Source organism: Alternaria hordeiaustralica (assembly GCF_023758085.1).
Source record: "Alternaria hordeiaustralica strain BMP 2776 chromosome Unknown scaffold_1, whole genome shotgun sequence".
Lineage (NCBI taxonomy): Eukaryota > Fungi > Ascomycota > Dothideomycetes > Pleosporales > Pleosporaceae > Alternaria > Alternaria hordeiaustralica.
The window spans coordinates 2,231,895-2,246,329 of NW_026056773.1; the positions used below are offsets into that span (position 1 = coordinate 2,231,895).

Below are 14,435 nucleotides of genomic sequence, written 5' to 3' on the forward strand. Positions count from 1 at the left end.
GGGCATGAGTGGTTGTGTTCTTATGCTGCTGGTGTACTTCTGCTTCTTCTTCTTCTTTTTCTTTGCGTGGTATAGGTTAGATTATGAACACAGCCTCTTCTTTCACACAGTGGCGCTTGATACGAGGGTGAACCTCAGAGTATATTGATTTGAGTTCTTGTTTTCATTTCATCTCAGCTAAACACAGACGCTCAGCAGTAGAGGACATGGCTTCGCTACTAATCTCCAACCCGCACGGTAGAGGAGGACGGGGCTGCCCGTCTTCTCAACTCTCATTTTCCTCGTTTCTTAGATGCCCAGCGCGAGAGCCAACCAATGCCACGCCAGATCCTTCCGTACGTAGATAGGTAATGTGTGTTTGCATGTAGTAGAAAGCCCATTGGAAGTATCCCGCTTTTTTGAAAATCCCCATCAAATCAATGTATAGTAAACCCGACCGAACACTTCAAGTCGTTGGAAGTAAAAGATAAGAAAGAAGAAAGATAGATAGGGAAAAGTGAGAAAACAAAGGATCGTTTGACTTGTAATCATTACATGTTGTTACACTCCAAAAGGTAGAATCGAAGAACCACGGGTCGCCCTGCGGCCCGCAAGTTGGTTCTGAAAAGGAGCAAAGGTATCGTGAATCATAGCGCTCATGTCGAAGTGGAGGTAGTCGTCATAGTAGGCGCGACAGATACCTCAGACGGCTTCGCCTCCTCGGCAACTGGTGGGAGGATCGGTTCGACAGCCTTGGGTGGCGGTGAGTTGGTATTGGGCAGGCTAGCCGTCGATAACGTGGGTGAGCTGGTTGATTGCGATTGGGCCAGTGGAGGGGTAGCGTTCGAGCCAGTCGACTGCGTTTGCGCCAGCTTGGTTTTTCGGTTGCGGTTGGTGTAGTCGCTTAGACTGAGCTTCTTGCGTGCCGGTGCAGGCTTGACGGCGTTATTAACGGCAGGCGAGAAAGGCGATGCAATCATTGAGATGCCTGGTGATTGCGCGACTGCGCTCTCGTTGAGAACAGACGAAGTCGATCCAGGTGTAACGGCGCGGTTGCTGCTAGTGTTGCCAAAATCAAGCTTCGAGGGCATTTCGACGTGTAGGTCTGCAGTCTTTGGTGTGAGACCGGTGGTGGACTTGGGCGATGGTTCAGCGGGCGTCGAAGCTGACCACGGAGGATCGGGTGGTTGTATTGATGGCTGTGGAGCTTCCTTGGGAGGCTCTGGTGCAGTCACCTCAGGTGCTTCCTCTTGTTTTGGGTCGGAGGCCTTGGGACTTGTGTCCTCGGGTTCGGTCATCTCCACGTCGACCGTAGGCTGCGGTGTAGGCTCCTTTGCTGGTGTAAGCTCTTTGTGTCTTGTATCGGGTACGGGGTCGGCAGATATGTCCATCGCTGTAGGCTCCTCGAGCGGTGGAGATGGGGGCAGTGGCGACGGCTTGTTCGAAGATACGTCCTTCAAAGCTGGTGATTTGGCCTCCACTTTAACGGACGTGGACCGCATTCGCTCGCGCTGCAGCTTGTCTTCTTGCGCTTGCTGCAAAAGCTTACGCTTGAATGAAAGTGGTGGTTTCATTTGGCGTGGCTTGATGCAGATCTGGGATTTTGCGTTGTTGTCTTCGATCGTTTGCGTCGACGCATCGACATAGACAGGCTTCGGACGGGGTGGAGGACGGCCATTCGTCTTTGTAGAGCTGCCCGACGTTTTACGTGCTACACCGTGACTGTGTTCGCGGTGCCGTGCCGACGGCGAAGGTTCGGGGTGTCCGAGTCGTCTCTGTATATCTGCATTAGCAGGAGGAAGCGAGTAGGTGGATAAGTGTCTTACCGAGGAAGAGATGCTCGGCGTGTTCAGGTTCGATCCAGCACTAGTCCGTTTCCTTTTGCCTTTGTGCTCATCATGATCAAGCTTCTGGAACAGGAGTTCTTGGTGCTGGATTTTTCTCTTTTCGCGCTCGGAAAGTTTGTCGCCTTCCAATGAGAAGTGGGTTGCTGGTGTGATGTCACGACTGCTAGATTTGTGTGAGCCAGATGTAGAGCGAGCGTCCATTTGGTCTTCGTCGACAGCCTCGCGGTTGACTGTTTCGCTACCAGCACGACTGTTGGTTGCGTGGCCTGTACTCATTGGAGAGATTTGTGACTTTTTGACCTTCTTGCCCTTGGTCTTCAGTGTAGCCGGCTCTGTAATCGTATTGCGACGAGCGCGCTCCAAGAGGCACTCGTTGCCGCTGGATGTATCGCAAGCGCAGCCTCCAAAGTTTGCCAAGACACAAGACACCCACGGTTGTATCCTCCTAAACCCTTCTTTGGCACCGTTGGTTACGACCCTGAGAAGCTGTTTCTTTACCTCAGAATCGATATCCCAGCCGACTGTAAGTTCCTCGCCGGGGCTGATCTCGCGCGTCGCTAGGAAGGAGAAGTGGTAGTCGTTGCTGGAGTCAATCAAGATCTTCATAGACATGTTGGGGTTGCAACTTCTCCGGGCGTATCGGAGGATGTTGCCTTCTCGCCGTGTGTCGATGTATATTGGCAGATGGGGTGGGAAGAAGACGAAGGGTTCAGGGTGTCGCAGCAAGTCCCATCTGTTGGATGCATCGGAGTAGTAATCTGCCTTTCGACCGATGAGACCTTTCAGCTCTCCAACATAGCCACCATCTGGTACCGGAGTTTCGGCGGTAATGAAGTGCCATTGTGGGTGCAGACCATGCGCTAGTACACCCGAGTCGACATCTGTCTGTTTCACAATCTCTGGCGCAGTTGTTGTTTCGAGTTCCTGGATGGTCATATCAATGCGTGAGAAGATGTCCTGTGGCTTCTTGCCTCCGCTTGCTTCGGCCAGTGCTTCGGGGTCTTGTAGCCACATAGCAATGTCGTTTGCGACATCGATTCGGGTGTAAGAGTTGGACTCAGCGGAGGGTGGTTCTGGTTGCCGATAGAGATGTATGAACTCGGTTGAGTAATCCTCGGTAGAAGCCTCTGGGTTAGTGGGTGACTTGATAGGACTGTGGCCATTGAGCATAACTGAAGCGCCTCGTTTCCGTGATGTTGGCACGAGAGCTGGCGCTTGACTAACGACGCCTACAGAACCCGATGGACGATGGTTTGTCTTTGGACGCTTATTTGGCGGTGGCTGATCTCGTGGGCTACCACTTTTGCGGTCGGGGGTATAGTGCAGGTCCCCATTGGTTTGCACTGGCCACCCATTGGGTTGTCCAGGGCCATGGGCGTCCTTGGTTCGCTTCTTGGGGTTCTTGGCGGAGGCTTTCGGTCTGCCCTTGCGCTCGCCGATGCTGTGTACTTCCCTTCGGATGCGTTGCTTCTCGGAAGCGCTTTTTGCGTCGATAGCTCTGGGAAGGCAGTCGGCGCACTCGTGTACGTCGGGGATGTGTTGGGCAGACTCGTAGTAACACACGATGTGCTGCCACGTATCGCACTTCTCGCACAAGACTGTGTTGCCGTCGTCATCTGAGTATCCGCAGATGCATTTTATCGTGGATGACTCTTCGTCCTCAACGGTGGGTTCGAGTGGAGGCGAGGCGGTCGCGAAGGTGGGTGGTGGTGGGCCAGCGTAGAGGGCGAGAGGAGCCGGCTGATGATCAGCATACGCCTGGACCGACGAGACGTCTGTCATAATCTGGCAATGACGCTCGCTTGTATGTGGTGTCATGTAGTGGGTGCTCAGGCTCTGTGTTCGTGGGATCGCATGACGCCCAACGCGCGACGAGAGAGAGCAGGGCGACCGACGGCGACTCGAGACGGATCAAGTGACCGCCGTCAACGGAGTGCCGGGCTTTGTGACGAGTGGTCGAGCTACACAGAGGGTGTGGCTAAGGGGAAGAGGGTTGCGTGTCGGAGCGCAGCGTGTGCGGATAGGGAGCAGGAGGGCGATGAGGGCTCAGGAACGTCACTGTGGGCGTGGAATCGAACGCCTATCATGAAGAGAGGGTATTGAGACTGCGTGTGTTCGAGTTGGAGCGATGCGCCGGCAGGTGAGGCAGGGTGGTGAGGGTGGAGGGCTCGAGGCGGCTTCGGAGGGAGGAGTTGGCTGAGGCGTGCTGTCACAAAGGAAGCGGCGCGCGCACAACGAGAGGCGAGGGCGTCGACAGTCGGTGCGACTGTGCGGTTAGTACTCCAGATGGCGACGGCAGGGCAACGACGGCATCAGGCGGTTGGGGAGTCAGAACGGCAGTGGAGAATCGAGCGTGCGAATGTCCTGAGAATGAATGGCCCCAACTCTCGCGAGCGAGAAGGGCTTAGCTTGCGAGGCCCGTGCACCACCAAGGACATGGCCAGGAGTGAACGCTAGATGTAATTAGTGAACGAGGGGTTACAGCAAGTGCGAGATCAAATTCGTGGCGCGAGGGGCCATGTCGACGCCCGAGCAGAGGCGCCGCCTAGACGGATATCCCGTGGCTGGGACATGCGAGATGGCCACTGGGGCAGCATCAAGAGGATGATGAAAATGCAAAAACATGTCACGGCCTGGTGGTTTGGGCAATGGATGTGACGAGAGAAAGCGGCGGAATCCTGGAGGCAGGCTAACGCGGCGGGCGAATGAGAGCGCGGCCGGCACGAAGCCTGCAGGCGCGCCAGGCCCGATGCAGATGGCGCTGGTCAGACTGTCGCGCGCAGATCAAGTTCGGAGGGCCGAGCGCCGTGCCAGGCCCCAAGGCTGCGAGGAAATGCAGGCCCAACGTTCTTCTGTGCTTCATTCCACGTCTCTTGAGTCGCATCAGCATGGCGTGCTGTGTCTGTGTGAGCGGTGCTGGCACGGAAGGCGCGAGCGCGAGCGGCTGGTCGGGGCAGGCGCACGCATGCGCTGAAGCGAATAAACAACGATAAGGGCCCCGCCTGGAACGCGATGAAACATGCTGCATTGCTTCGCCACCCCAAACGTCATCAACGGCTGGGGTCCACCGTCGCCGCCTGCTATCTATATGTCGTCGACGCGGAGCCTGCCTGTTGCGCCCAAACGATAACCAACTTCATCCGCCTTGTGTCCTCCGGCTCCGCACCGTGTCCTGCACCTGCACCTGCACCAGTCGCGTCACCCGTTCCGGTTGCTACCAAACAAGCTGACGACTGCACATGTCAACAAATATCAATGCGCCGCCACTAACAATGCAATCGCAGCAATAGATTTTGACGACAACACCACTCTTGCCCGAACCGAGTCGCGCCGGCGTCGATTCTCAACCACCCTCTCCGTCGTCTCATTCGTTTTTGTGATTGTAAATCATGGACAAGGAAAACAAATATTACCTAAGGAAAGATCGAAGGCAGGAGCGTCTGTAGGAGCTGTGTTGGTACCACCGCAGGCATGGGACAAGATCCTAGGGCCATTTAGGACGGACACACAAGGTATCCGACAACATAAGAAGCTATGAGTCGAAATGCGGCATCCATTGAAGGAGAATGTGGACGATTGAGGGCCGAGGGCGTTGTTACTTGCCTACCGAAAACACATCCTGCTGCTCTGGTACCGATTATGGACGGCTCATTGCCTCCAACGACGATTGCATGCCATGTCAATAATCCGTTCACGTCTCTATGGCACGAAACTCGTCTCGCATTCCGAATATCCTCTAAACAAATTCAAGGTGAAAGTATACATCATCTTGTGTTATTTGCACCTAATAGAATTTAATGGTGTGTATGCAGCAAATGCGACACAAGTTTTATGGTCCCTTGGCAACATGAAGCAATCAGTGCTTGTCAAATGGTTCAAAAATGCGTCATCGAGAAGATGTATTGAAGGCTGTAGCTGCTTGGGAATCAGCCAACGCGGCAAGACTAATGCTCTAGTGGTGATGCTAAGGCAGGACTGGAATGAAGGGGCTCAGAGGAGAGATCTGAATAACTGTTTCTAAACGAGGGCAAAGCGCCATAAGTAGGAAAATGGACAACACCGACACATCCTGATGGCATGGCGCCGAATATCAGCGTCCTTCTTCTAGTGCTCGCGCATGCGTAAAGCTCGCCTGCAAATCCCTCTTACTGTCAGTCACTTCGTTCCCCTGGGTTCATAAAGTCAGCGATATACACAGGCGGCATTCATCTATGGGTTGTACCCACTGTATTATGGTTTCCAGCCATCTCATCTTCCGTTGCTGGCACCTTATCCTTCATAAAGTCCGCTTGCGCCTCTTCCTTTCCGTAATTTTGGGTGTGTACTGCAGTAGGAGAATAGCGTGACGATGGTTCTCGCGCCCACTCTGCTATGGTGAGAAGAAGTGATCGGTAGAGCCATCTTGATCGACGTTGGTGTAAAGGGTTTGTTTGGTCCTCCATGTTGCTGGGCGAAGACGTAGATGAAGTCGTTCTCGAAGATGAGATCAATGTAGACATGAGCATCTCCACCGCCGCATGCGAATACTGACAAGCGAATAACGAAGGAAGGAGGAAACCAAGCATCTGTTCTGACTCTTTTTCTCGAGCCCAAGCCGACGATGTGATCTATTGGAAGTTTTCGAAGAACGTTGAGAGGCTGGTGATTGAGGGGGTCAGAAAATGAAGAGATTCAGCGTACATGGACACCTTCTAAGCATCCAAGATCCGAGTCCTGCGAGACACATTCCTATATACCCAAACGCCTTGGCCCCAAAGTATAGTGGCGGCGCAGCAGCAGGCAGACAGATCCCACCGTACAACGTCATACATGGCGTTCTCCCCCTCCCTAATCTGACATTCTACAGCCAAGGGTTCTGCGCCGCATCCTAATTTAGACACACCTAGGGTTATCGTGTCTTTTGGCCCTCTCCTGTACAGAGCCGCACCAGTCGGAGAATTGTCAAGTACGAGCGCTGATGAGCTCATGCGGTCTTGCTCATTAGCGGTAATAAGCGCGACGCGTGAGATTTGCGAAGCATAGCGCTGGATGTCCAGGGGCAGCTGTGACGATGTCGCGATGCTGCATGTGGAGAAAAAACAAGGAGGAGCAATATCGGCAGATGACTGACCCGATGCAACGGTTAGTGGACATGGCGAAAAACAAAAGAGAAACAAGGCTTGCGAAGCAGGTATCACGAGGTACATTGTACGAGCAAGAGACATGTCATAATGTACGATGGTTTCTTTATTCGATTCTACTTCGAACCACAAATGTTATTCGGGCAGTCCTGTACTTCGGCAGCCTCCCAATGTATACAATACAGTGAAAGCCGCTCAAGGTGCCTCCTGATGCTGTCCCTTCAAGCTCTCATCGTGGCTTTGTCGTCAAAGTATGCTTGCCAGACCAATACAGCCCCAAGGGCAATATTAACAGTCATATCCAGACGTCAAGGCTGGACCTGCTCTCCTCTCCGAAATTACCCAGGGTTTTAGAAAAGGCATCCTATAGCTGCTCTTCTTTTACCCTAGTGACCTCCTCCCAGAGCTGCTTTGCGTTTTCGGCTTTCAGCTGTCGACAGTCAGTTGCATTCTATCTTTCAGACCAAACAATGTACATACCTTAAGTAGGTGCATCTCCAATTCACCCTCCAGATTAGGCGAATTGAAGAGCAACCGGGTATCCTTCGGCTTGTCACCCTGTGCATCGCCTCCAAATACCAAGCTCTTTGTGACCGCAGCATTTAGCAGCAGTCGGTGGGTACCTTCAGCACGGAGGACAAAGCGAGCCTTCTTGGGTTCATCGACCGTGATGTTGAACTTGAATGTTCCCACGCCACGCTCTTTCCACCCTCTATTTGATCCTTCGCCAGACATGTTGTAAAGCTTTGCGCGGCCGGCCCAGATGGTCTCTTCGCCTTCTTCACCAGTCTCGTGTGCTTCAGGAAGGTTAACAGGATGACATGAGGTGGCGGTGATTGGCTTACGTTGTTGCGAGAGGAGCGGCTGACTTGACTGTCGCTCTTCCTTGTCTGCGTTCTTTTCTGGGTCTTCGTCGTCGTCGCCCTCTTCATCATCAGAAGGCTCGCCGATTGCAGCAGCACCAAAAGGCTTCTCTTTCTCCTTGAGACCCTTAATCTCCAAACTGCCACCAGGAGCAGCGAAAGAGCCTACGGGCTTGGCTCCACCGAAGCCTCCAAAGCCCCCACCCAGCGATCCGCCAAAAGAGCTGCCTCCAAACCCGGATGTACCAGAGCTTCCCAGTGCTCCGAAGCCACCACTTGATGGCGTTGAGGAGGCTGCGCTTCCTGCGAAAGAGGACAGTTTGGCCGCGCTTGCCCCACCGAAAGGCGAGCTAGAACTTGGTTTAGAACCAGCAAGGCCCCCGAATGGAGACGCAGCTGAGGTTGCAAAACCGCCGAAGCCAGATGACTTGAACTTTTCGTCCGACGTTTGAGGTAATGATTCGGCCTTATCAGAGGTCTTCGGCGGTTGAGATTTCGCTGCCATAGCGGCAAAGGGCGATGCGGCGGAAGTGTTGGCAAACCCACTGCCTGGCGGTATCTGGCTCGAGCGTTAGTCTTTGACATTCACGCAGCGCTAGTTAGCTTACCTTGGTCTTCGACTCTGTTGTGTCCGTTGTTGAATCGGCTGCTTCCTTGTCTCGTAACCGCTTGGTGTCTCGCTCCTCGCCTGCCGACTTTTCTGCAGGTTTGCCATTTGCCGAGGCGTCTTCCGCCGCTTCTGCGCTAGCATCTGTATCCTTCTCGACTTGATCGCGTGTGCGCTTGTTTTTGGGGCTTGTTCCGGCTCCTGGGGCCTTATCGGCCGCAGTGGTCGTGGATGTGTTCTTGTTGGGCGATGTCATCTGCTCGTCCCCGTCGTTCTCTTGGATACTTGAGATAGTACTTGGAGAAGGCTTTCCGGGCACACCAGCCTCCAGGTCGGCTGTGATGTCCCTTGACCTCTTGCGCGCATGTCGCTCAACCTTCTTTTCTGGGTGCTTGTCCGCTTCGGCTTCCTCCTCAAAGTCTTCCCGGCTGCGCTTGCGTCGTAACCGTCCGCGCTCGCTGTCTGAGCCAGAAGCGCTGTGTTCGCCAGCTTTGACGCTGCCGTTGGGTGCGTCGTTCATGAGCCGATCGGAACTCGGGATGGGATCCGATGTGGCCTGCGCATCGATCTGTGTGTCCTTGAGCTTTTCCCTAACATTCTTTCCTTCGCTATCGCTGCTCTTATCGCTCCGTGCTGGGGACGTGGGCGCAGCTTTGGTGGTGTCGTCGGAGGTGGCAGCAGCTGCAGTTGTCACCTGCGGCTTCTCTGGCGCGTCTGTCATGGTGCAGGACGGGTTGTGTTCCAGGCGTGGGGTATGTTGGGAGTGCGCTTGGTGGATGGTGTAGCAGAGTAGTAGTAGGAGTCGCAGACGTTGGTGCGTGAGAAGGCGGTCCTTGGGCGGTCGCTGAAATGTCTGTGTGGTTTGAGGTTGTGAATTGAGACAGTGCAAGCTTGAATAAGGACAATAGTAACTATGCTCCGCGGTGAAGACCAAGTTGCGGTCGACGGCAGGGACAATCGCAGAGGTGGTGCTCGGCGAGGCTAGTGGCGACCTTGTAGGTGGACAATGCAGCGTGATGGCTCGTTGAGTGTGCGGCGGGCAGACGATGTCGGAAAACAGGTGCAGATATGGGCTGCAGGCTTGGATTGTCGAGCGGACGGAAGCAGAGCAGATGGGCCTTGTGGTTAGTGGAGTCGGTCAATGCGCTCTAGTACCAAATTTCCACTACAATGCGCCGAATGCAACAGTGTCTAATTACACCGTCGAGTCCAGAACGCGACTGCAACGAGAGGAATGCAGACAAGGCGCGCCGTGTGTGTTGAGCGGTTAGGGGGCCGAGTGTTGGCGCTTCAGTCGGCGGTCGTGGTCGAGTGTGTTGTCGCTGCAAAGACCAATGACGAAGTGGGGAAGACAGACGGCTAATCATGAACACGGGTAGCAGCAACAACAGCGTCTACCGCTACTTGGGACATGAACATCAAGTTTACTGTAGACGTCTAATAAGTACTACTGATTGTATTGGAATGGATTTGTGAGGCTCATGAATAGCTATTTCTACAGCTTGTCCGTAACGCCAGATACCCAGCCAAACACTTTTGCATGCACAACAATGCTGCACTAGCTGATGAAGCACAGGCAGCCCAGAGCAACATAAAATACAAACAAAGGGTATACTGCGATGCCGACGCGGTTCCTTACGACTCCAGAGCCGCCCATGATGCTCACTCCCGCTGCTAGCGACCAGGCGATGAGAACGATGTAGACGGGGATGCGCACTATCATGGGTATGCCAACGGCGCTGAGGATGGAGGCAATGACGAGCGGGAAGAGCGTGTAGCCGATAATAGAGATGGACTGGAAGAAGGCACTGGACACGATTAGCATGTCAAAGGCGTAAGGTAGGTGTGCAGAGGGGACGTACATGTTGCCTCCCAGCAGCTTGATCTGCAGCGTCACGACTGCCTCGCCTATCCAGACCATGGCGAAGACGCCGGAGAAGACCAGGTCCTTCTGGTCGCCCTTTGCTCCCCACGAGAGGAACAGGCTCAGCAGCAGACAGAAGATGAGCGGGCCCCATAGGTCCCAGTCGCGCAGGCCCTCGCTCATGCCGCCCTGCAGAATGACATCTGCGTCCGGCCATCGCCCTGCAATGTTCCTGAGCCCACCGCCAAAGCCGTCTGCCTCGCCGCGCTCTGCAGCGCCAATGCCTCCCCCGCGCTGCATGATGCCGCCCAACAGGTACTTGGGGTACAGCACCTGCTTCATCTTCTCCCAGATGGCGAAGATGTCGCGGGACAGCGTGTCCCATACCGTCTCGTCGATGGTGTTTGTGGGCGCACGGCGGTCTTCGCCGGGGATGCTCGACGTCAGGTACGACTGCGTCTGCGCAGGGTCGCGCTGGATGTTGCCCGTCAGCGGCGCGCGGTCCGACGTGCCCTGGAGAGGATCGTCGAGGTCATCGAGGGTAGCTGGTGATGGTTAGCCTCGTCGCCCGTCTCGTCGCGCAGGCAGGTGTGGATGCGACGCACCATCGTCCGGGTCAATCAGGTCACGCTCCACGGCGTCGCTGTCATAGGGGTTGCTAGTTGCGGCACTTGGCATCATTGCCGCCATGGTGGAAAACTGAAAACCCTGCGTTCACGGGTCGCGGGCTAATGCTCCAATCGGCAGCTATCGTGGGTTGTTGGAGAGGCTCTGCTGTCCTCAAGCCTACGCGCAAGCTCTCGGGGCCTCCAGATGTCACGCCTGAGGGTGCGCTACTCGACTCGGCTAGCATCCCGCCAACGGGGAAAGCTTGAGCGGCTTAGCGTGCAGCCCTTCACTGGCCGGGCGTCACTCCCACCGTCTAGCTCGCGGCCATGCATACTGCCCCTGCGGCCGTTTCGCCGTATTTCGCACGCGGTATATATACACCTAACCACCATCGTCCGCCCTAGACACACTCCACACACACTTCGGCCATCATGACGGACCCCGTTTTGAACGACATCTCCCACAGGCGCTTCAACCTCCTGCGAGGAAGCTGGATACTAGTCTCTCCCCACCGCACCAAGCGACCATGGCAGTAAGCATATTAGTGATACTGTTCACGGGACAACTTACTGAAAACCCACAGAGGCATGCAAGAGTCGCCGTCCAAGACAACCCTCCCAGACTATGACCCAAAGGTATCCCTTCGCCCGGGCCATGTCTAATAACATTCCGAAATTAATCAACCCCAGTGTTATCTATGCCCTTCAAACACGCGGGCAAATGGCGAGCACAACCCCAAGTTCGACAACACTTTTGTCTTCGTCAACGACTACAGTGCCGTTATGGAAGAGCAGCAAGAGTACAACCCTGACAACAAGGACGGATCTCTCGCTTCTAGATTACTCCGTGCCGAGGCCGTCACTGGAAAGTGCTATGTCATTTGCTTCTCTCCGTCTCACAACCTTACTCTGGCGGACATGTCGCCGGCGGAGATCGTCCCCATAATAGAGACCTGGACGAACATTTACGTTGCACATCTGGACCCAAAGTCGCCTCTGGCCAAGCTTGCGTCTGCCACTACTATACCACCACTATCACAAGGCACTCTCGCAGTTCCAAATGCTCAGTATCGGTATATGCAGATCTTTGAGAACAAAGGCTCGGCCATGGGCTGCTCAAATCCCCACCCACACGGCCAGGTCTGGACGACCACATCCCTACCGGAAGAGCCCGCCTTGGAGCTGGTGCAGTTGAGCAAATATCGCAAAGAGAATGGAGGCGCTCATATGCTCGTCGATTATGCAGAGCTCGAGTCAACACAAAAGACCCGCACTGTGTATGAAAACGCGAGTTTCTGGGCTGGTGTACCTTACTGGGCAGTCTGGCCGTTCGAGATCATGATTGTTCCTAAGCAACACAAGCGCTCGCTGGTAGACTTCTCTAGGGAGGAGCGAGCGGAGTTGGCTGAGTGCATAGCGGAAATTACGAGGCGCTATGACAACCTGTTCGAGACCCAGTTCCCCTACAGTAAGTCTAAAACAGTCATAATAGAGAGACATGGCTAACGAGGTTGAAGGCATGGGTCTTCATCAGGCTCCCCTTACTGGCACAGCCGACGAGATTGAGTCCAGTCATTTCCACATTCACTTCTACCCCCCACTACTGCGAAGCGCCACCGTTCGCAAGTTCCAGGTTGGCTACGAGATGATGGCCGAGCCTCAGCGCGACATCACCCCAGAGCAGGCTGCAGAGCGTCTCAGGGCGTGCGACGGTGAGCTTTACCGCAAGAACCTCGCATCTTCGCCAGACACCAACGGCGTCAACGGGGACCACTAAAACCCCGGCGCGAATTTGTTGTTCAATTTTGCTTTCACATGCACATAAGCCAGTCGTCACAGAGCCTGGTTGGCCACATGCCAGGTGCACGAGCTCTTTGAGATGGGAGAGTAGATACCCAAGAAGACTATACACGATACACGATAAGCGTAGAGAGTTGCATAAAGCGGGGTGCTGCAACGGCGTTGGCAGGCATTACAGTGCATTACATTATCTTTTCTCAAATACACGTTCAATCTCAACTGTATCACATACTGTGCGCATGGCCTCGTGAGCAACCGTACCAAGTGCTGTGTCCCGCTAAAAACGTCATGCCGCGGATGCTGCCCTGCCCCACCATGATCGTGCGAACCTGATCTCGACCCCGCGCTACTACCACTCGGCAGCAAGCCCCCCAAGCTCTCCTTCAACTAGTTCACCGACAAACAATCACCACCACCTACCTCCCTATATACATCTACCACCGTAAGATTACCCCACGGTCTGGATACAGGGGTAATAGACAAGAAGCTAACAGCAGGACTCCAGACCAATATGCCTGGAGCCAAGTACACCGAGACCTACAAAAAGGTCAGCGCCATGGGCGAGAAGCTCAAGGCGGCTGGAAAGCAGGGACCTAGCAACGACGAGCAGCTACACGTACGTACTTCCTTATTTCCCCACCCTCCCATTCTCTCCCCTTCTCGTATACCCGCTATCTACCACACGAAGTCCAGATGCTGACAGTCGGTTGTGAATTCTAGTTGTACGCGTACGCCAAGGTAGCAGAGGGCAAGGACTTCAGCGAGGCCAAGAAGCCTGGCATGTTCGATCTTGCTGTACGTTTCTGCATACCTTTCCTATACCTTCGTATCCTCCTTCACGACGTACCGCCTGCCAGCCATACATACCGGTCCAATCCCAACAAACGTACGAGGACAATAACTGATAATATGATTAGGGCAAGGCCAAGTACAACAAGTGGAAGGAGGTTGTTGACGCCGGTACCACCCAAAAGGAGGCCGAGGACAAGTACGTCGAGTTGGGCGAGCAGCTGTTGGCCAAGCACGACAACTAAGTGCGGGTGGATCATCAAGGCAAGACTCATGTGCGATTTAAGTATTGCTATGGTTATACCATCGCCTATATATTGTTATAAGGATCAACGATAAGAAGTGCCTCATCGACATATGTGTAGTACATGTGCTTCGGAAATGCAAGGGCCTGCATGCGCTCGGTACGGAATCTGAGTACCGAAGCTCAACGTCCATAGCCGGCCCAGGCGTGCCCCTCTCTGTCTGGCTCCATGTATTGCATAGTAGCACACCAAGGCCTCTCATCAGCCGTATAAGAACGAAGTGGTAAGTCGTATGCCATGCGGCAACCCACGACTGTCGTCTTCTTCTCTTCAGCTGCCGTTCCGCTGCTACTATCATCAAGAGCATTGAGACTCTCAGGACCAGGCATATCCTCCCCAAAAACAGGAACCATGATGACTTCCTCCTGTGTCTGAGCACACAAAGCAGGCCAGACAACAACCCCTACCTCCCACGACTGTATCCAGATCTCATCCTTCTTGTTCACCACATCGCCCCACGCTTGCTTGCTCAGGTTTGCGCTCGTCACCATTGCCCAGTCGATAGTCTTGTGCTCTTCGTCACTGAAACGTATGTATGTTTTGATATGTGGCGCCGCAGAGCCACGATGCGCTTCCTGTCTTGCTGGACCATTCGAGGACGAAGAAGACGCGTGACTCCAGTGGCATAGCATCGGATGCATATACTCCAGTTG

General features: G+C 54.4%; 5 protein-coding genes across 5 annotated transcripts; 2 read left to right on the forward strand and 3 right to left on the reverse strand.

The window, feature by feature from the left end:
* Nucleotides 1-635: 635 nt before the first annotated feature.
* Nucleotides 636-3,644, reverse strand: J4E84_000688 (uncharacterized protein; the record flags this gene model as incomplete). The annotated part of the gene is made up of 2 exons (XM_049383324.1): nucleotides 636-1,754; nucleotides 1,806-3,644. The coding sequence occupies 2 exons, from the start codon at nucleotides 3,642-3,644 to the stop codon at nucleotides 636-638; spliced, it is 2,958 nt and encodes a 985-aa protein (XP_049248842.1).
* A 3,666-nt stretch (nucleotides 3,645-7,310) lies between these two features.
* J4E84_000689 (uncharacterized protein) lies at nucleotides 7,311-9,137 on the reverse strand (the record flags this gene model as incomplete). The annotated part of the gene is made up of 4 exons (XM_049383325.1): nucleotides 7,311-7,376; nucleotides 7,427-7,743; nucleotides 7,792-8,368; nucleotides 8,418-9,137. 4 exons carry the CDS (start codon nucleotides 9,135-9,137, stop codon nucleotides 7,311-7,313), a joined length of 1,680 nt encoding a protein of 559 aa, XP_049248843.1.
* An 837-nt stretch (nucleotides 9,138-9,974) lies between these two features.
* On the reverse strand, nucleotides 9,975-10,961 carry J4E84_000690 (uncharacterized protein; the record flags this gene model as incomplete). The annotated part of the gene is made up of 3 exons (XM_049383326.1): nucleotides 9,975-10,224; nucleotides 10,279-10,825; nucleotides 10,886-10,961. The coding sequence occupies 3 exons, from the start codon at nucleotides 10,959-10,961 to the stop codon at nucleotides 9,975-9,977; spliced, it is 873 nt and encodes a 290-aa protein (XP_049248844.1).
* Nucleotides 10,962-11,320: 359 nt separating this feature from the next.
* GAL7 (galactose-1-phosphate uridyl transferase) lies at nucleotides 11,321-12,665 on the forward strand (the record flags this gene model as incomplete). The annotated part of the gene is made up of 4 exons (XM_049383327.1): nucleotides 11,321-11,421; nucleotides 11,473-11,524; nucleotides 11,579-12,356; nucleotides 12,406-12,665. 4 exons carry the CDS (start codon nucleotides 11,321-11,323, stop codon nucleotides 12,663-12,665), a joined length of 1,191 nt encoding a protein of 396 aa, XP_049248845.1.
* Nucleotides 12,666-13,199: 534 nt separating this feature from the next.
* Nucleotides 13,200-13,722, forward strand: J4E84_000692 (uncharacterized protein; the record flags this gene model as incomplete). The annotated part of the gene is made up of 3 exons (XM_049383328.1): nucleotides 13,200-13,304; nucleotides 13,409-13,483; nucleotides 13,606-13,722. The coding sequence occupies 3 exons, from the start codon at nucleotides 13,200-13,202 to the stop codon at nucleotides 13,720-13,722; spliced, it is 297 nt and encodes a 98-aa protein (XP_049248846.1).
* Between the last annotated feature and the right edge of the window lie 713 nt (nucleotides 13,723-14,435).